The sequence below is a fragment of the Arachis ipaensis genome, chromosome B5, assembly GCF_059453495.1.
Source record: "Arachis ipaensis isolate K30076 ecotype BB chromosome B5, ASM5945349v1, whole genome shotgun sequence".
Taxonomy (NCBI): Eukaryota; Viridiplantae; Streptophyta; class Magnoliopsida; order Fabales; family Fabaceae; genus Arachis; species Arachis ipaensis.
The window spans coordinates 154,112,216-154,133,631 of record NC_142440.1 but is presented as its reverse complement, the minus strand read 5'-3'; the positions used below and the strand labels follow the sequence as shown (position 1 = coordinate 154,133,631).

The 21,416-nt window shown below is 27.6% G+C and overlaps 3 protein-coding genes across 3 annotated transcripts; all 3 read right to left on the bottom strand.

Moving 5' to 3' along the window:
* Positions 1–4,436: 4,436 nt before the first annotated feature.
* LOC107642181 (miraculin) lies at positions 4,437–5,252 on the bottom strand. Its single transcript, XM_016345486.3, has one exon. The coding sequence runs from the start codon at positions 5,217–5,219 to the stop codon at positions 4,620–4,622; it is 600 nt and encodes a 199-aa protein (XP_016200972.1). The 5' UTR covers positions 5,220–5,252; the 3' UTR covers positions 4,437–4,619.
* A 1,673-nt stretch (positions 5,253–6,925) lies between these two features.
* On the bottom strand, positions 6,926–7,791 carry LOC107642180 (miraculin). The gene has a single exon (XM_016345485.3). The coding sequence runs from the start codon at positions 7,724–7,726 to the stop codon at positions 7,106–7,108; it is 621 nt and encodes a 206-aa protein (XP_016200971.1). The 5' UTR covers positions 7,727–7,791; the 3' UTR covers positions 6,926–7,105.
* Positions 7,792–14,070: 6,279 nt separating this feature from the next.
* Positions 14,071–14,875, bottom strand: LOC107644615 (miraculin-like). The gene has a single exon (XM_016348506.3). It carries the CDS (start codon positions 14,846–14,848, stop codon positions 14,222–14,224), a length of 627 nt encoding a protein of 208 aa, XP_016203992.1. The 5' UTR covers positions 14,849–14,875; the 3' UTR covers positions 14,071–14,221.
* Positions 14,876–21,416: the final 6,541 nt, after the last annotated feature.

Below are 21,416 nucleotides of genomic sequence, written 5' to 3'. Positions count from 1 at the left end.
CTGCTGCATCGGATAGTGACCATGAAGGCAGACCAGAATCTTCCAAAACAATCAAGTCCATCAAACAGATTTTGGGAGAATTTTCGAACATGGCAGATTTGATGTATCGGTCAGCCAAAGAAACCCATAAGCAAGCCTTTGACAGTGAGAAAGCTTGGAAAAATTGCAAAGACAGGGTCAATCTGATGATGGAACATTTTAAAGAAGATTTGGGGGATGATAGTGTCGGAGATGCTGAAGAACAACTTAATTTTTCTGATGATTAGTGACTGTTTCTTTACTCTGTTTGATATTGGCTCCACTAGGCTCAATCCTTTTTGTATGAGCATGACTTGCTACTCACTGCTCTAAGACACTCTCTAGGATACTGTGATATACTCTTGCTACTTTGTTTTGAATATTTTGCTATGTTTTGATCATGTTTTGTGCAGGTGCCCCCATGATGACAAAAGGGGGAGGAAATTTAAGTTCCAAAATTGAAATTGGAACAAAACAGGGGAACAGGGGATGAAACGAAACAGGGGAACAGGGGATGAAATTTTCAAAATTGAAAATTTATGATCACCCTTGTTCAAAGAATGTACGAGTTATTGCATTCACTATATTGCTTGAACTCACTATATTGCTTGAACTGCATTTGGTTTATGATGATGTTTGATTTATTTTGATGCCTGGCTGTTTGATTCATCATTAATAACTTTGCTTGATTGAAAACTTATTTTTGGCAGTTCCTTTAAAATATGTAATGTATGAAAACTGTTTTGATCATGTGTACTTCAAATATTTTTCACATCATTTTGTTTTGCTCTGATATACTAACAAGAAATGTTTGAAAAATATTTGGATAAATTTTTGTTTGTATGAAAAAAAAATAATAAAAAAAAATAAAAAAAGAAAAGGGGTTGAGCAGTAAATCAGTTATGATATCAAATGAGTTTTGAATATCAATTTAAAACTGCTCATAAATCAAGCATTTAGCATCATAAAATATGCTAAATAACATTGTTACTTGAAGCTTGATTAAAATGTTACAGGTTAGTGCTTCCCTTGGTAACATAAGCATACATCAAGGGGGAGCAATGTGACATTTTGAAAAGGGGAGAAATTCAAATCAAAGGGAGTATTCTTTACTCATTCTCTAAATTTTTCCATTTCAATTTTAATAATGTTTGTCATCAAGGGGGAGATTGATGAGTTTGGAAAACTCTAAACCAAATTAATGATGATCAAACATTATTAACAGCAAAATTATTAAGCTAATTATGATTAATGTGCTAATTAAAATAATTTTGTTGTGCAGGATTATACTGGGCCGAAATAAAAAGAAAGGATCTTAAGCCCAATAAAATAAATTTCAGCCTCATGTAATTCTTGTTAAGTGTTGTTTTGGCTGAAATGGTTTTATCAATTGGGCCAAGAATAAGTTTTAAGCCCATGTTTGCTTCCTATACTTGATCCGTTACAAATTTCATCAGGAAAGCAAATGTTAACCATGTGGGCCAACTATTAATTTCAACATTACAAAGCCCAAAATCTATTAAGTAACACTTGGTGTTTACCTTGATCCGAAACCAAAAGAAAAGAGAAAGCAAAGTGCTTCCAACGGACATCACATGCTTAACTTGTAATGGAATTCAAATTTTATCAAGTAAGGTTAATGCAGTCCTTGGAAATATGAAAGAGAAAAAGTCAAGTGATTTGATGGCAATCAATAGTAGCTTACACGCTACTTCACAAGCTTGGAGAAATGCACCTAATTAATTTATCTTTCATAACTCTCATAGCTTTGCTTTTCTCTTTCTTCTTTCTTTCTATTTGCTTCTCTTCTTTCTTCGGTCCTTAACCAGAGAACCATGGAAGCTACACCAAGCTACTATCACCGAAAAGAAGGAGTTGCATGCATCAAGACCATCAAGCTAATGATGGCAAGAAAACATACTAAAATAAAAAAGAGCTGTGGCTAAGATACTTACCAAAAGTGGTCAGATTTGGTGAGGTTATCTTGAGCTTTGCATGCTCAAAAAGGAAGAAGAAGATCTCGGCCAGCAAGGGAGATTCTTGAAGCATGGCTTGTCTTTGATTCTGCTCAACCACCACAGGGAGTAGCTAGAGTGGCGAAGTGATGGTTGAAGGCAGAGATTAAAGCAGATGAAGTCATCATCATCATGAAGCATCAAGGGCCAGAATTTCATCTTGGAGAGCAAGCCAAGGATGGAGAGCCCGGATTGATGAAGAGTGATGATCAAGAAAGGACTAGAGGTAATTGCATGTTGGTTAATGCATGGTTATCTCTTCTCTCTCTTTGTGGCCGAACCGGTTTTGTTGAAGGAGGAAGAAGTTGGTTCGGTTTTGGCTTCAATAAGTGGAGGCTCCCCTCTTCTATAATAAGGGTGGACAGCCACTGTTTGAAGCAAGGAGAAAATTTGAGAGTGCAAGGCACAGAGTTCTCAGAGCTACCTGAGCTAACAGTTTTCTCTTCTCCTTCAATGTATTCTGTTTTGTATTTTTCTGTTTAATTTTGTCATGTCTTGAGTCTCATGGTAAAAGGCAAACAGTGAGGTTTGTAATGAAAAAGCCATAGAGCGGAAAAAGGCAGAGAGTGCAAAATTGAAAGAAAAAGCCATAGATGTCTTAGAGTTCCTTTGGTCATCTATGTTGTGTTTCATGATTCTGTGGGAATCCCCTTGTAAGTTGGGTTAGCACTTTACAAGTTGTAATCAGATTGATTATAGTGAAATTCCATCATGTTTGTGATGGAGACTGGATGTAGGCTGCACTGCACTTAGCAGCTGAACCAGGATATATCTGGGTGCAATTTTCTTCTCTCCTACTTCATTTCTGTTCTCTACTGCACAGGAGCAAAAACTAAAAATATCTCGTGTCAAGTGACGAGCAAAAACAAAAAGTCTCGTGGCAAGTGACGAGCAAAAACAAAAATTCTCGTGTCCAGAGACGAGCTAAAACAGAAAAGTCTCCTCTGAGTTCAGCAAGTGTAATTCTTTAAAAAGGGGGCTAAGATTCAACCCCCCTTCTCTTAGCCACTGAAACCATCAAATTCAAAACATGAGAAAATAGACAACTAAAAAAATTATAAATATTAAATTAAATAAGATAATTTTAAATTATTTTATGATCAAAATAAATATCTTAAATTTTGTGGTATCCGGTGCATAAAAAGATAATTATGGAAAAAAGTAAGGGGTTGAACTCTAAGGTTTTGTTTGGATATAGGAAAGAAAATGGAAGAAAAGAAAATAAGAGAAAAAAAATGAGAGGAGAGAAAGTAAAAAAAAAAAGTGGAGTTATTTATATGTTGTTTGGAGAAGAGAAAATGGATGAAAAGAAAATAAAAAAATTTTTTTTATTTGAATGAAAATAAAAATAAAAAAATCATAATAGTATAAAATTACCATATCTTTATCTATATTATATATAAATTATAATTTATTAATATTTACCATATTTTTCTTTATTTTTATTTTATCTTTACGCTATTTTTTTTTATTTTTTCACTTTATTTTCTCTTTTCATCTAAACAACAAAAAATTCGCTTTTTTATCCATTTTTTTCCCTCTCACTTTCTTTCTCTTCAAACTCCGCCCATACAAACAATGTGTAAAATTTCTCAATAGTGTTAGTGCTTGCAACCTCAGCCTCCTCTCTTCTTCGGAAAGATATCATGTACTCTCTAAATCTAAGCTCTTATGGCTATTTGTGCAAAATTCGAACCCTCACCTTGGAACTATTAAAATTTGTCCAATAATATTATTTGTTATTTTAGAGTTTTAATATGTTATTAACTACTCTATCCGGTCTAAATTAAAATAATTCTTCAGTCTTTGTCATGCATATAGATTTTAGGAAATAATTAAACGTCTCAACTTTAGATAAATGTATTTAATTGAGTATACAAAATTTAATTTATTAATTAGTGTACTGTATTTTATACTTGCTCTAGATCTCTTACTTACTCTCCTTGTCTCCCTCTTGCATCATTTCAAACCGTTACTACTGGTGGGAGAAAATAAGTTAAAGTGATATTGTTTATTTATTTTTTTTCAAATGGACAACTATTCACCCTGCTATTCCTATTTTGGACCAAATTAAATTTTAAATATAAATTAAACAATTATTTTGCAACGGAAATTCTCAACTTTAACCCTACTTTAAGAATCTCTTTTAACTCGCAAAACAATTACTTGACATTTTACTAAGAAATATTGTATTATCCAAATAAAATATTTTCTTTTTATCTATATAATTATTGTATAATATTTAAATTTTTTAATGTGTGGTAAATTTTTAAAAGGCAATTATTTGTGGAGGGAAGAAGCTAAGTATATATAAATTAAACTAGTTTGGAAACAATAACGACCATGATGATGATGAACTCAAACTAACTAAAAGTTTCAAAAGGGTATAGTAAATAAGGAAACTTGGAAAATAACACTTTCATAGTTTAATTTATATGATTACAAGGAAACTCAACTTGAGAAACCATGCATTATTATAAGGACACAAAGCACAAGTAGTGCATTTTTATTGTGATTTACTACACATTTATATTTGTTTTTCCTTAAGATTTAGAAATACAGTATAACAGATTGGTGGAACTAACTTCATGCACGCTGAAACTGAACCTTGAGTGGCACATTGCTGAAAGCTAGACGCTTGCCCCACTCATCTTCATAAATCCCTAAGTCACTACACTGGTAGTAACAACCATTGCACACACTTGGACAATACACTAGCTTATAACCATCCTCGTACTTCTCAATCTTGAACCAATTCCCAATGGTGTTAACTCCAGGGTTTCCTAAAACACCATTAATGGTGACAAATTGTTGTCCAAGTGCATAGTTATAGTCCTTGAGTTTCCACACGGTGGATCCGCAATCTGTATAATACGAGAAATAGATGTTGAGATCTGTGTCAACACGAACAACGCCTTTCTTGACGTTAACCGGTTGGAATACCAAGGGCAAACCTTGATATCCGTCCACGGCTATAACGTCAAGAGGGCAATCATTCTCACTTGTGCTGGCAAGGGAGAGGCCACCCTCATTAGGGGAAGCAGGGATAATATAGTAATTATAACCGGCTCGAACGATCTTGCCAGATGTGTCAACTACTTGCTCGGGTGCGGGTCCAGCCGCACCAAGCAGTGGCTTGTTGCTCAAGGCAAGGAGAAAGAACAATGCGAGCAATGCTATCTTCATTGTTTTGTTATGGGGACTATGAAGTTTGATTTTGTGTGTGTGTTGTGAATTAGATAGGAGAAGAGAACGTGAATTTATAAGGGTTAAGATGGGTCTAGTTCTATGGACTAATAATGTGTGTGTGTATTGATAGTATAGTCATGGATTTCTACTCAAACAATTGGCCATTAATTAATTAATAATTATTAATTAAACACACTCAATTTTTATCAATAACACGTTATGTACATTTGTAAAGTTTCATTTCGATTGAACGTAACCTTTAATTGTTTTGCTCTATCTTTAGTCACATCGCGCGCCTAACTTGATATATTGTGTGTGATGTATGTGAAAAAGAAGAGAAGCGAGCCCATAGAACAGTTTGTTCTTTTCAGTTTTCAAATATTTCTAGCTAGATGCGATGTTAACGAACTTTTTTTTTATCATTTTTTCTTTTGGCTGCACATTGTTTTTTTTTTTTAAATTCTTATTTGTCTTTAAAATGAAGGAAATTAATTAGGTCGGAGAAAATCTATTATACTACCACAACTCCACAAGGATGACTTTCATGTCATTGGGGGGCCGCCGGGATGAGATGTCGGTCGGGTAGTTAGTCAAGAGCAACTGGAGGATGTAAGGTATTTAGATCAGGATGCGAGTTGGGCGAGAAAGGGTGTAATCACGATTATCGGTAGGTCGGTGGGCGGGGTTATCTGTAAAGATACTCCTATGCTAAAGTAAATGTTTGTACGATGAGGGAGCTAATTAGGGTAAAGGATAACGTAATTTGGGGCAGGACTAGGTCCTTTCCCTTTTATACCTTATATTCGGATAGACTCTTTTATATTTTTCCTTTAATTATGGCGTGTGGGTCACTTTGGCTCGTACAGATCAGAGACTCGTCCGGTCGATAGTCTGCCGAATGGACCTCCGATCTTTATTGGATTGGGCCAGAACATATTTCAAAATTTTTAGATGATTTTTTTTTAAAAATTACTATTTTAAACTCCTAATATTAGAAATATAAAAATATTAATTATTATATATTTGTATATAAATATATGTTATTTAATTTATTTTTAATATATATATTATATTTTAATGATTTTGATGTCATATCACAATTGATTTGAAACCTTATATTACTATTTGATAATAATTGCCAGAGAAGAGCAATGCCTATATAAGGCACATAAGTACCTAAGGCAGGGGGGAAGAAATGACGAGTATCAAACATCTTTCGCAGATACCTTTTCATTTTCAATCCGTGATCTTGAGATAAGAACATGAATGGGAGGATTATGGATTGAGCAGAGAAGAGAAAGTGTGCAGAGAAAAACAGGAAACTTGTAACTCAAGGAATTGTATTGTGTTCATAGCTAGCTTTACCTTCTAGCTGATGCACACTTATATAAGGAATCTTAACTAACTAATTAATCCTAACAGATTCGCAACTACACTAACTAATCAAGACTTCTTTCAAGAACATGAACTATATATCCTTCACTAATCTTCAGCTCTGCATGCTTAAAGGTGGTTAGTTCAGTTAGGCAGTTATTTAATATATATGGATGTAACTATAAATAGGTGAAGATCAGAAGTGATTTAATCATTAATCTTGTTTATTTTCTTCAACATCCTTAACCAAGAATCAGATTTCTAGCAGCATAATTGCTTCCTGAATTCTTATTGGTACAAAGTTACAAACTCTTTCAAACTCAAACAAGTAAAGAAAACAACTTGTTTATTTATTTATGACATTCCATGACCAGAAGGAACTCAACTTGAGAACCTTTAATCATAATAAAAGGTAAGCAAATGCATAATGCATGAATTGTTAATTACATCACACTCATTCAAAAACATACAACACCAAATAACATTTATGAAGCTAGGTTCTTCTATCTTCATGCAAGTTGGAACCGAACTTTGTACGGAACATCACTGAGAGCTAGACGCTTATTACCATATTCATCCTCAGATATCCCTATATCGCTGCACGGATAACTTCCATCATAGTACACATTCGGACAATAGTACAATTTATATGCATCCTCGTACTTCTCAATCTTGAACCAATCCGCCAGTGTCTCCTTTCCAGGGTTGCCCAATGCGCCACCAAGGGTCACAAACTTTTGTGCGGCCGAAGAATCATAGTCCTTAAGCATCCACACTGTCGAATCGGGACATCCTACGCCGCCGTCCGAGAAGAAAATGTTAAGATCAGTGTGAATACGAATAACGCCTTTCTTCTCATTAACGGGTAAGAGATATAATGGCAGGGGACCATTAGAAGAATCTCCGGCTATAACGTTAAATGGACAAGTTTGATTAACACTGGCAACTGTAATACCTCCGGCATAAGGGTACGAACCAGGGACAATATAATAATTGACACTGGTTCGGACTTTTTTGCCGGAGGTGTCAAGCACTGTCTCCGGGGCAGAAGCCGCTGCTCCGAGAAGTGGCTTTGTGCTCAAGGCAATGGCTAGGACGACGAACAATGCTAGAAATAATGTGATCTTCATTATTGTTCTTTGATTTGTTGTATAATATGAAGTTTTTTACTTGTGATGATAATAGCATAGAAGAGTGTAAGATATTTATAGGGTGTGAAGATGGGTGGAATCTGTGGACTATATATATATATCAATTAATGTGTCCAACGATAGACATGGATTTCAAGTCTTACATACACAGCTACCAAATAAATAAATAAGAAATAATATGATGTTAGTATTTGAATATCAATGAAATGTTTGTTTTCCACTTTTAGGCAATTCGCCGCCTAATTTGATTCAGTATCATGTTTTTTTAATGCAACTTGTAAGTGCGTAACTGTGTATGTGTGCTCTGTTTGTTTAGTAGAGGCAGCCCATTTTGTTTGCAACAATAAAAAATAAAAAAAAAATACGGCCCACAAGTAGGATGTCAATGGGGTAAGGAGGGAGTGGGAATATTTTTCCATTCCCCCTCTCCGTCCTTAAATTTCCTTTCCGTTTTCGCTCCAGCTTTTGTGAATATTACCCATTTGTCCTCGCAAATCTCATTTTTTAAGGGCCTCCATTTTCTATCTTCTTATATTGATTATGTTTATATGAAAGTTCTAATGAAAAATTAAATAAAAAAATATAAAATATTATTATAATATACAAGAACACAGTCACGTAGCGGTAGAAAAAAAAAAGAATACCGCGATCAGAGATAATAAGGCGGTAAAAGAGTGACGACACGATGAGCACTAAGTAAGAGTGACAATGTGTATGATTGTGATGCTATGGAAGATTGTGATTTACGAATTCTAATCTTCTGGGGTGATTGGAGGTTGGAACGATATCGTGTTAGTGTTATAAAGATCAAAAAAGACATTTTTAAAATTAGGATTAGGTTTTTTAATATATATATAGTATGTGAAATGACTATAAAATTTATATTAAAAATAAATTATTAAGAATATTTAAATAAATTTAATAATTTAGATATTAGCAAAGATGGGACAGAAATTTTTACTCGGATCCCACATCTACTTCGATAAAATTTTAGACTCTATTTTTATCTTTGTGAAAAAATTTTTATTTGAGTTCTCATTTGAGACAATTTTCACAAAAATTTTTGCTTTTCGAAAAATTTTGCCAACCCTACCCACAAGGGCAGAAGCACGTTAGATATCATCTAATTTTGTATGGCTGTCAAATTTTAAAATTAATCAAATTATTAGTTCATTTTATTTGAGAAACTTAAATGCTTAATATTCTATAAATAAATTTGTAGGAATATATAAGTATAAACTATATAAAACTTATTTTTTCGTTCTGTTCCAAATTATTACGTTGACTAAATGTCCACATATTATTAAGAAATGTAAAATAGATTTTAGTGATCTTCTAAAAATTAAACATACAGAACCATAAAAAGTAAAATTTTATATATATATAATTTCCACTAACACATGATAATTAATTTACAATGCTACTAGCGTTATCAACACTAATCAATAATTGCTCAACCAATCATTAATGGAACCCAATAAAATAATTACATTAGACAAACATTCAAATTTAATTTCTCTCATAGTATTTTCGATTAATTACCAGTCTAAGGATAATGCTAGGTAGACAAAAAAAAATAGCCAGAATTTACCTTATTTAGCATTAATTAATTGTCGTAACAATTAATGAATACTAAATAAAACAAATAATTATGTCTGTTTTTGACTGATTTTTTTTTTGTTACCAAACATTTTCGTTAGTTTTGTAGCCCAACAAAAATTTTTAACCAACACTTTTAAATATTATTATTTAATTACTGATCAATTAAAACAATAATCGTGTTAGTCCTATATCACTGTATTATATAATGAAGATAATTTATATCAAATTTATCAGTAATATATAATTGAAGAACACTTTGTTCTGTGCAAATTTTGGACAAATATATTAGGTTGATTTATAAATATATAAAAAACATAGTGTTAAGCTCCAACTTTAGATTAAGATTAAAATTAGGTTTAAAGTTATAGTCAATCCAAAAACACTCATTTTAATTTCAAAAATAATGTAATTTGGATTATATTTATATAGAAGTATGCGTGTATTTTGTACGAATCTATTCTTATTTTTTTCAAATTCGTCCGCCAAATACTATAAATAAAGGACTTAATACATACTTAAGATACCTAATATAATCTCCTATAATTCTCATACCTTTTAAATTATCACTACTAAGCATTAGAATTTCTTAAAAGTACGTCTCCACTCCTGTGAAAATGCCAGCCTGGAGCAAGGAGGTCATAATAAATTAACCTTTGCATGATCTATAACACATCCAATCATTGGTTTTTAAAATTACACAAAATTACAACTTGAGCATGACTTGAGAAGAGTCAAACAGGTAAAGAAAATTACAACTTGTTTATTTGTTCATTTATTTAAGGAGATTACTTTAATAAAAACACTAAAAGTATTCTTTTTTTTTTAAATGTTTATATGTGTCATGTTATTATTAGACATTTTTATTAAATTGATTAATAATTTATTTTTTAATAAATTAGAACAAAATTGGTTTATTATAACAATAATAATAAATTCAATTATTTACATTATAATTATTAGACCTGATTTGATCCGATCGAATTACATAATCTAAACCAAATATCTTTAAACTTTTTGATAAAAAGACAAATATATCCTTAATTTTTTATTTTGTTGACATTTAAATTCCTAAAAATTTAAAAATATAATTAAATCTCTAAAAAAATAAATTTATTGTTATTGTTATAAAAAAATCGATTTTATTTTAATTTGTTAAGAAATTTAAAATAACCGTTTATTAATACGTCTAATAATAATACAAAATATAAGCGTCTTTACAAAAAAACATTTTAAGCGTCTTTATGAAACATCCCTTTATTTAATCCATTCCGAATTGCATGCATGCATCGTTACATCGACATTCACACTTATTCAAAAACATGCATCACCTAATAATAACATTTATTATAAATACTTGAAGATAGCTTCTTCAAGCAGGTTGGAATGTGAATGAGTGTTGTGAATTGGATAGGATAAGAGAACGTGAGTTTATAGGGTTAAGATGGGTCTAGTTCTATGGACTAATAATTAATAATGTGTGTGTGTAATGATAGTATAGACATGGATTTCTACTCAAACAATTGGGCATTAATTAATTAATAATTATTAATTAAACACACTCAATTTTTATCAATAACACGTTATGTACATTTGTAAAGTTTCATTTTGATTGAACGTAACCTAATTGTTTTGCCCATCTTATTCTTTAATCACTCACATCGCGCGCCTAATAACTTGATATATTGTGTGTGATGAAGTGAAAAAGAAGAGAAGCCCATAGAACAGTTTGTTCTTTTCAGTTTTCAAATATTTCTAGCTAGATGCGACGTTAACGAACTTTTCTTTATATATATATATATATATAAATTATTTTGGCTGCAAATTATTTTTTTTCTTCTTAATTTTGTCTTTAAAATAAAGGAAATTTAGGTCGGGGAAAATCTATTATACTACCACCAGGATGACTTTCATTTCATGTCATTGGGGGGCCAATGTGGCGGTTGTATGTAGACCATGTCTGTATTCCAAAACATCTAGATGATTTTCCTTGAAAACTACTGCTTTGATTTTTTTTTTTGTTATTAAATATTTTTTATATTAAAAATATAAAAATATTATATATATTTTAAAAATTAATTATTATATATTCATATATATATATATATATTATTTAACTTATTTTTAATATATATATTTTATGAATTTAGTTAATATGTGTCTTTAAAGTATATGATAAATTTATTATTAATAAAAAATTTAAAATATTTTTATTTAATGATGTAAAATAAATGTATTAAAAGCTTTAATTTTCTATATTTTTAATAAAAAAAATTTAATTTATAAATTTAATATATATTTCTAGAATACAAAATAAATAAATTCATATTTTATATTTTAATATGTATTTTTATAAATAATTAATTTTATATATATATGTAATATAATTATAAAAATAATATAAAATTTTTAGGAATAATCAATGCGTCGAACTATTTGGAATTTACTCCTTTCGTTTTAAATTATTTGTTATTTTAGCTATCGATACACATTAAAAAAAAATTAAAATTAATATTTTGATTTCATATCACAATTGATTTCAAACTGCGCATGACTATATATACGATAATAGTTAGGGGGTGGCATTGTGGCAATGAGCATAGTAGAATAAGGTTTAAACTCAATTTTAGTCCAACTTACGAGTTTAATTTGTTACTAAAATTTAATTTTATTCTATTTAGGAATAGGATTGAATTTGAAGCCGACTTTAATTTAATCTACAGTCAATCGATAGATATTCAATCTTACTTGCAAATTTTTATAAATATATAATATTATTATATAACTAATGAGCATAAAAAATAAAAATTTAATACAAATAATATAATTATCCCAAAAATAATACAATTGTTTTATAAATAATATAATTATTAAATGTTTAATTTTACATAAAAATTTTTATTTAAATTAATAATATAAAAACAAATAAAATATTATGATATAATGTTGTATTTATATATTATTACAATAGAATTGATTTTTATATAAACAAAAATGTTAAATTATCAATTTGATAATCTTAGTTCAATGATAAAAACTTTTTTTACGAGTTAGTTTAATAAGGTAGAGACTCAACTCGCATCCTGTTCGACCCACACTCAAATTCGTTCCGGACTCAACCCTACCGCAATAAATTAAGTTGGCAACTATATTCGATCGAATTAAATAAAATAAGATGCATTATAAATAAGATGCATGCTGCCCACCCCTAATAATAAGAAATAGGGCACATAAATTCCTAAGACGAGGAAGAAGAAATGCGAGCATCAAATATTTTTCTATTTTTTAATAGTATATTATTATATATACGAATGACTTAAGTATTGAGTAAAGTATTGTTCTTGTCCCCAACGTTTGGGGTAAGTCCCAAAGTTGTCCCTAACGTTTCAATCGTTCTATTTAAGTCCCTAACGTTTCAAAATTGACTCAATATTGTCCTGCCGTCAGGGATCCGTTAACAGAATTGACGGCGGGACAAAATTGATACGATTTTAAAACGTTAGGGACTTAAATAGGACGAAAACGTTAGGGACAAAAATGATACATAAAAATAAATTTTAATTTAATTTTATCTTTCAATAATATTAATTTTTTACTGTACATAGTATTCAATTATTTTTTAATTACATCTAAATAAATTACACTTAATCACATTACTTCCATTTTAAATAAATTTATTTTTTATAATTTAAAGAATTTTGATACATTAGAGACAAAAGGTATAATTTATATTTTATTGTATATATATATATATATATATATATATATATATATATATTATTTTTTTTCTTTTCTGCAAGTTTATATACTAGTCATTCTACAAATATTTCATGATAACTAAAAATCTTTAAGAGTAAAATTATAAAAAAATTAATTTATTTAAAATGAAAGTAATATGGTTAAGTGTAATTTACTTAGATGTGATTAAAAAATAATTGAATACTATGTATAGTAAAAAATTGATATTATTAAATGATAAAATTAAAATTTATTTCTATGTATCATTTTTGTCCCCAACGTTTTCGTTCTATTTAAGTCCCTAACGTTTCAAAATCGTCTCAATTTTGTCCTGCCGTCAATTCTGTTAACGGATCCCTAACGGCAGGACAACATTGAGTCAGTTTTGAAACGTTAGGGACTTAAATAGGACGATTGAAACGTTAGGGATAACTTTGGGACTTACCCCAAACGTTGGGGACAAAAACGATACTTTACTCCTTAAGTATTATAATATCTTTTATAGATACACACTTTTTTATTTTCAGTCCGATCATAATAACGTAATTGAAATGATCTTGAGATAAGAACATGAATTGGGAGGATTATGAATTGAACAAAAGCGAGAAAGTGTGCAGAGAATTGTATTGTGTTCATAGCTAGCTTTGCCTTCCAGCAGATGCAAACTTATATACACACTACAATTACTGTTAGACACAAGGAATCTTGACTAACTAATCCTAACAGATTCACAACTGCACTAACTAATCAAGACTTCTTTCAAGAACATGAACTATATATCCTTCACTATTCTTCAGCTCTGCATGCTTAAAGGTGGTTAGTTCAGTTAGGAAGTTATTTAATATATATATATGGATGTAACTATAAATAGGTGAAGAAGTGATTTAATCATTATTAATAAGCTTGTTTATTTTCTTCAACATCCTTAACCAAGAATCAGATTTCTCGTAGGGTACAAAGTTACAAACTCTTTCAGACTCAAACAGTAAAGAAAACAACTTGTTCATTTATTTATCACATTCCATGACAAGAAGGAACTCATCAACTTGAATTGTTAATTACATGACAGTTATTCAAAAACATACAACACCAAATAACAGTTAATTGGTATATATGAAGCTAGGTTCTTCTATATCTTCATGCATGTTGGAACCAAACTTTGTATGGAACATCACTGAGAGTTAGACGCTTATTACCATATTCATCCTCAGATATCCCTATATCGCTGCATGGATAACTTCCATCATAATACACATTGGGACAATAGTAAAATTTATATGCATCCTCGTACTTCTCAATCTTGAACCAATCCGCCAGTGTCTCCTTTCCAGGATTTCCCATTGCGCCACCAAGGGTCACGAACTTTTGTGTGGCCGAAGAATCATAATCCTTAAGCATCCACACCGATGAATCGGAACATACTTCATCGGTTCCCGGGTCCAAGAAGTAAATATTGAGATCAGTGTGAACACGAATAACGCCTTTCTTCTCATTAACGGGTGAAAGATATAATGGCAGGGGACCATTGGAAGAATCTCCGCCTACAACGTAAAATGGACATGTTTGATTAACACTGCCAATTGAAACACCTCCGACATAAGGGTACGAAGCAGGAATAACATTATAAGCGACATTAGTTCGGACCTTTTTGCCGGAGGTGTCGAGCACTGGCTCCGGGGCATACGCAGCTGCCCCGGGAAGTGGCTTTGTGCTCAAGGCAATGGCAAGGACAACCAATAATGATAGAAATAATGTGATCTTCATTATTGTTCTTTGATTTGTTGTATAATATGAAGTTTTTTACTTGTGATGATAATAGCATAGAAGAGTGTAAGATATTTATAGGGTGTGAAGACGGGTGGAATCTGTGGACTATGTATATCAATTAATGTTCCAACGATAGACATGGATTTCAAGTCATACATGCACAGCTACCAAATACTATGAACCACATGCACTCCACTCTGGTGAGTTGTTGTATTTGTGTGTCGGACACATTTTAAAAGTGTGCTTTTGTGTTTAATTATCTTAATAAAAAAAAAAATTTTGGTCACATTTGTATACATATAAATATTGCGTGTTCAACTTTATTTTTAATATTTATTATTGAAATAAATTTATAAATAATATTTTTTTATTTATTAAAATAAAAATATTTTAAATATTTTATATAATTAAAATATGATATTAAAAATAATTAAAAAATTAATTTATATTTTAATATTAATAAAATATCAAAATATCATTGTTATTTTTTTAAAAACTACATTATATTTTATATATATGTGTATGTTCTCGTATTTTATAAAATTTTAAAATTCGTATGTCGACATTTTCTGTGTCGTGTCGTATCCAATTTTCGTGTTAGTATCATGTATCATAGACCAAATAAATAAGGAGGCCACTCAGATAAACACACCTAAAACGTCTTTTTTTAAAGATGTTTTCATATTGTGTTTTAATTGGTTTCTGTATAATTTATTCGCTGTTCCTCATCACATATTATTAAATTTCTCAAAAGATTTTCTTTCCAAAAATACTAAAAAATATTTAATTTGGACTAAAACAAAAAAGTAATAGATTAATTATTAGATTTTTTTAAAAGATTATTTACATAAAAAATATATCACATTCATAAATATATATATATATATATATATATATATAAAACAAGCTCAAGCGTTTAAAAATTTTTATAAATAAAAAAAATAATTAATTTATATTCGTACAATATATAAAATAATTACTATATTATTATATTATAGATTAAGATTCACTAATTTAATTTTTTTTTATTTTTAATATAAGTATTAGAAATAAATAAAATTTTTATAATTAAATGTAGTGTAACAAAATATATATAATATTAATTAGTTCTTAAAAATTTTAAAAAAATAGTTTCTCATTTTAGTAAAATAACTATTTATTAAAATAGACAAATTAATTATTTTCTTCTCATATACGGTTTTTTTAAGACATAAAAGCAATTAATTAGGACATTGGTTAAGATAATTAAAGTCACTATTTCATTAAATTTTTAATTTAAAGAAAAATCCTAGTTAATTTTGGTATAGAAATTTCGAATTTAAAAACATTGATAAAAATTATGTTGAATTTTGATTTATTTGATTTTCATTTAAATTAATCACTACATAAGTTAAAGTTCTGTTTTGAAGTTATATTCGAGCTTTAATCTGATTTTTAAAGTTTCAATTTACTTAGTTTGATTTTTTAACTTAGGTATCCGTGACTCATATTAGGGTTTTAAGTGTTTAGTTGAAAATAAAAAATAAGGTAAAAAAATTTCAATTGTCACATCAAATAGTCGCTAGAATGTATAATGTAGTAGTCGTTAGTCCATTTCAGCATGTCGTTAACGATTTTGTGAGACAGTGACAAAAATAAGATTAGGAACCAATGTGAGTTATAACTATTAAGTTGGGAGATATAATTGTTAGAACTGATTAGGAACCAATTGGGAGACATAATTTGTTGTTGCTTGATTAGGAACCAATTGTGAGTCATAACTATTAAATTGAGTAAATCGAAATTTTTGAAATTAGATTGAAATATAATTGTTAGAACTGAACCAGTGATCGAACTGATCAAGCTACTGGTTCACTGGTTTATTGGTTCAACTGATAAATCATTGGTTGAACCGATAAAACTGGTCTCACGTAAATATAAAATATAAAATAGTTAAAAACTTAAAATTAAAATTTGAAATACATATCTTCACTAACATTTTATGAAGAATCAAGTCTCAACTTCTAATAATAACTAATATAAAAAAAAACCATAAAATTTTAATACTACAATAATGTCTTATTTTGCCACAATAAAAAAATAATTAATTCACAAAGTCTATCATCTAACTATAATATCAGTAGATTTTAACACTAACATCAAAACAAATAACCTTAATCACAATACTAGCAATAAAATAGATCAAGTAAATTAATAAATTTTTAGTGAAATTTATATTTATATTAATAATGGTATATAATTAAAATATAATTAATTTTAAAAATAGAAAAAATAAAAATTAAATTAAATTAGATATTTATGTATACTATATAATTAGTATTTGTCAAATATAGTACTTAGAAGTGCAATGGCTAAGTGGCAAGTAGAGGTTACTTTTGCTCCAAGGTTCTTGGTTCGAGACCTTGTGGAGATATTTTAAAAAAATTTTCAAGCAGACACCAACCGATCCAGTTCGATTTTTACAACTATGGATATAATAATGGTAATTAATGGTAATTAAGTTGACAATTCAGTTATTTTAATGGTAATTAAAATCTAATAATAGTTTATAATAAAAGAAACATTCTTTTGCAACAATGAACCTATAGTAATAGTTAGGGGTGTTAATAGATTAGATCATATCCATATAAATCCACAGTATTTATCCGTATCTGATCTGTAATTTGAGAATATGATCTGATCTGTAAGATGATCGGATTGGATCGAATCGGATCCACACTCTAATCAGATAGAAATAAATATGTTTAAAAAAGTAAACAAAAAAAATTATTGACTTTTTTTATAAAAATAAAATTTTTTTATATTTTTTATTTTATGGATATATTTGATATCTGATCCAAACATAAAAAGTGCGAATATCGAATTTGATCTAATGAGTTTAGTGTGGATTGGATCGAAATTTCAGCCATATCCCATCTGTAAACACCCCTAGCAATAATAACTAAAAAATTATAATGATTATATTTTTAACTAAGAGGAAGTGCAAAAAAAAGTACTAAATACAAGAACATTTAATCAAATATTAAAAAAAAATTTACTTTAAAACATACAGTTGGACTTTTTTTGCTCATATATATATATATGATAATTGTTTTGTATATCACACAAATATAAACGTTTTTTTTTCTATGATCTTAAGAAAGGTTTTGTAAGTCTCTAACTTTGTTGTCGATTTTTGTATTGTTAGCTCTCATACTATCAATTTGATTCATATATAATTCGGATGATAAATTATTTGGTGACGTGCTTTCTTTTTTACTGTGATATACTTGTTTATTATTATTATTATTATTATTATTATTATTATTATTATTATTATTATTATTATTATGTACATTAAAAAATAACAGGCCAAATTATTGCCATAACATAATAGAAGTATGGAAGTTTATCATTCTTCTCTAATAGAGGAAACAAAATTCTTTTCAATAATTTATTTAACGTTTAGTAGAATAAAAATAAATTTTATTAGAATAAATTTTAGTATGAGTTTAATATTTTTATTCATCATAAAATATTTATAGAATTACTCGTAGATAAATTTTGGAAAAAAGAAAAAAAAACCATGATTTTTAATTTTATTTTTAAATAAACTTTATTTTTAATTTTAAAATAAATTTTATTTTTATTTTTTAATAATATTAATTTTTTACCGTATATAATTATTCAATTATTTTTTAATCATATATAAATAAATTACTCTTAATAAGACTTTTTTGTGTTATTCAATTATCTTTTTTTAAAAAATAATTAACTATTAAAATAATTAAATTTTTCGCAACAAAAATAATAAAAAATTATGAATGAAAAAAATTAACCATCTTGATACTTTTTTGTATTTTTATTCATATTTTAATTATAAACATAAATATAATTTAATTATATTATTTATGAAATGTGACTATAGAAGTAGATAAAATTTAGTTATATTACTTATATATAGTTTCATTGTATTGTATTGCTTATAAAGTTAGATTATAATTATGACAATAGAATTGTTCTTGTATTTTTATATGTGTGACTAATTGGTGGTGTTAAAACATTACTCTTAATTATAAATAAGGTTTATAATTTAAAAAATCAAAGACTCAATTAAAAAGATACGAAAAAAATGATGTTAAAATATTCTAACTCTTTAAAATAAAAATATTTGAAATTTAATTAAAAATTATTTAAAATTTAAACTCAATAAAAATTTATATTCAATGTGTTTTGTATTAAATATATTTAATAACCTATTATATCATATTATATCATATTGGTTGAAATTAGTTTTTATAATGTTAATTTTTTAATAACACTTTATTAGAAAAAATCATCTTTTCAGAATTTTTTAAAAACTAATTAATATTATATATATTTTATTACAATATATCTTGTTATAAAAAAATTATTTATTTCTAATGCTTATATTAAAAATAAAAACAAAATTTAAATTAGTAAATTTTAATCTATAATATAATAATAATATAGTAATTATTTTATATATTATACGAATAAAATTAATTATTTTTTTATTTATAAAATTTTTTAAGAGCTTTTATATATATATATTGATGAATGTGATATATTTTTTTATGTAAATAATCTTTTAAAAAAAATCTAATAGTTAATCTATTACCTTTTTTGTTTTAGTCCAAATTAAATGTTTTTTTATTGTTTTTGGAAAGAAAATCTTTTGAAGAATTTAATAATATGTGATGAGGAACACCGAATAAATTATACCAAAACCAATTAAAACACAACATAAAGACATCTTTAAAAAAAGACGTTTTAGGCATGTTTATCTGAGTGGCCTCCAATAAATAAATAAGAAAATAATATGATGTTAGTATTTGAATTATTGAATATAATTGAAAATTTGAAATGATTGTTTTCCATTTTTAGGCAATACGCCGCCTAATTTGATTCAGTATCATATTTTTTTAATGCAACTTGTAAGTGTGTTCTGTTTTTTTTTTTTTTTTGTCAATTGAATTAGATAGTCTTCAATTTTAGGTATTATACTCATATTTTACACATTCACCATAACACATTCACACACATTACATAAATACATATTATGGATTCTTAAACAACATCCAGCCTTAACTCGGATTTGAATCCGGATATAGCTTGCAAGAGTCACGTAAATATGCCATTTGTCCTAGGCCTCGGCTGCTAAATGTGCTCTGTTTGTTTAGTAGAGGCAGCCCATAGTTTTTGCAAGTTGCAACAATAAAAAAGGAAAAAAATATACGGCCCACAAGGGCAAAAGCATGCTGAAAATCCCCTAATTTTGTCCGTCAAATTTTACAAATTAACCAAATCAGTTCATTTTATTTGAGAAACTTAAATGCTTAATATTCTGTGAACAAATTTGTAGGAATATATAAGTGTATAAACTAGTTAAAACTTATTTTTTCGTTCTGTTCCAAATTATTACATTGACTAGATGTACACATATTATTAAGAAATTTAAAAGAGATTTTAGTGATCTTCTAAAAGTAAACTTACAAAACCATAAAAAGTAAAATTGTATACTAATAATTAATGGAACCCGATAATAAAATAATTACATAAACAAACATCAAATTTATTTTCTCTCATCCAACCATTTACAATAAATCTTAAGCCAGTAATTATAATTTATATTAATTTTAATTTTAATTTATATTAATCAGTATTTTTATTTAATAGTCTAAAATATTTAGTTCAGCAGCTCAATAAAATTTTTTAGCCAATATTTTTAAATATTATTATTTAATTACTGACCAATTAAAACAATAATTGTGTTGCTCCTGTATCACTCTGTATTATATAATGAAGATAATCTATATCAAATTTTTCTAAAATTGGATATCAGTAATATATAATTGAAGAACACTATGTTTGTGCACATTTTGGACAAATATATTAAGTTGATTTATAATTATATAAAGAATATAATGTTAAGCCCCAATTTTAGATTAGGTCTAAACTGTGGCAGAACCCCAGAGTTGGAATATTCGGAGGCCAAATTTTTATAATTATTCTTAATTTTTTTTTAAATTTACAATATTTTTAATTTATAGATTTTTTTGTGTGATTTAATTATTCTATTAGTTTTTATAATTTCACAAAATTTTTAGTTAGATTTTTATAATGTAAAAGTTTATAATTGAATTTTTATATTAAATAAAAAATTATAAATTAGGTCTCCTCAAACTATTTATTTTTAAAAAATTTATTTTTGTGTGTAATATAAAATGCATTATGAAATATTCTAAAAGTAAATATTTTAATGTTTTGTGTTTTATGCTAAAAATAACTAATAAAAATCTAATTATAAATTTTAATTAAAAATTTAATAAAATTAAAAGAATTAATAAAATTATTAAATTTTATTATAATTAACTTATTAGTATCTATAGAATTATTATTTAAACAAATAAAAATAAATAAATGTATGTTAAAATTATGTTTAATAAACATAAAAAACCAAAACTATATATATATATATATATATATATATATATATATATATATATATATATATATATATATAATGTTGAGATTTTGGGGAACTAGATCCACGCTGCCCCCA

Excerpts from the sequence above, each read along its gene's own strand:
- LOC107642181 (XM_016345486.3), bottom strand. The coding sequence starts at position 5,219 with ATGAAGATAGCATTGCTCGCATTGTTCTTTCTCCTTGCCTTGAGCAAC.
- LOC107642180 (XM_016345485.3), bottom strand. The coding sequence starts at position 7,726 with ATGAAGATCACATTATTTCTAGCATTGTTCGTCGTCCTAGCCATTGCC.
- LOC107644615 (XM_016348506.3), bottom strand. The coding sequence starts at position 14,848 with ATGAAGATCACATTATTTCTATCATTATTGGTTGTCCTTGCCATTGCC.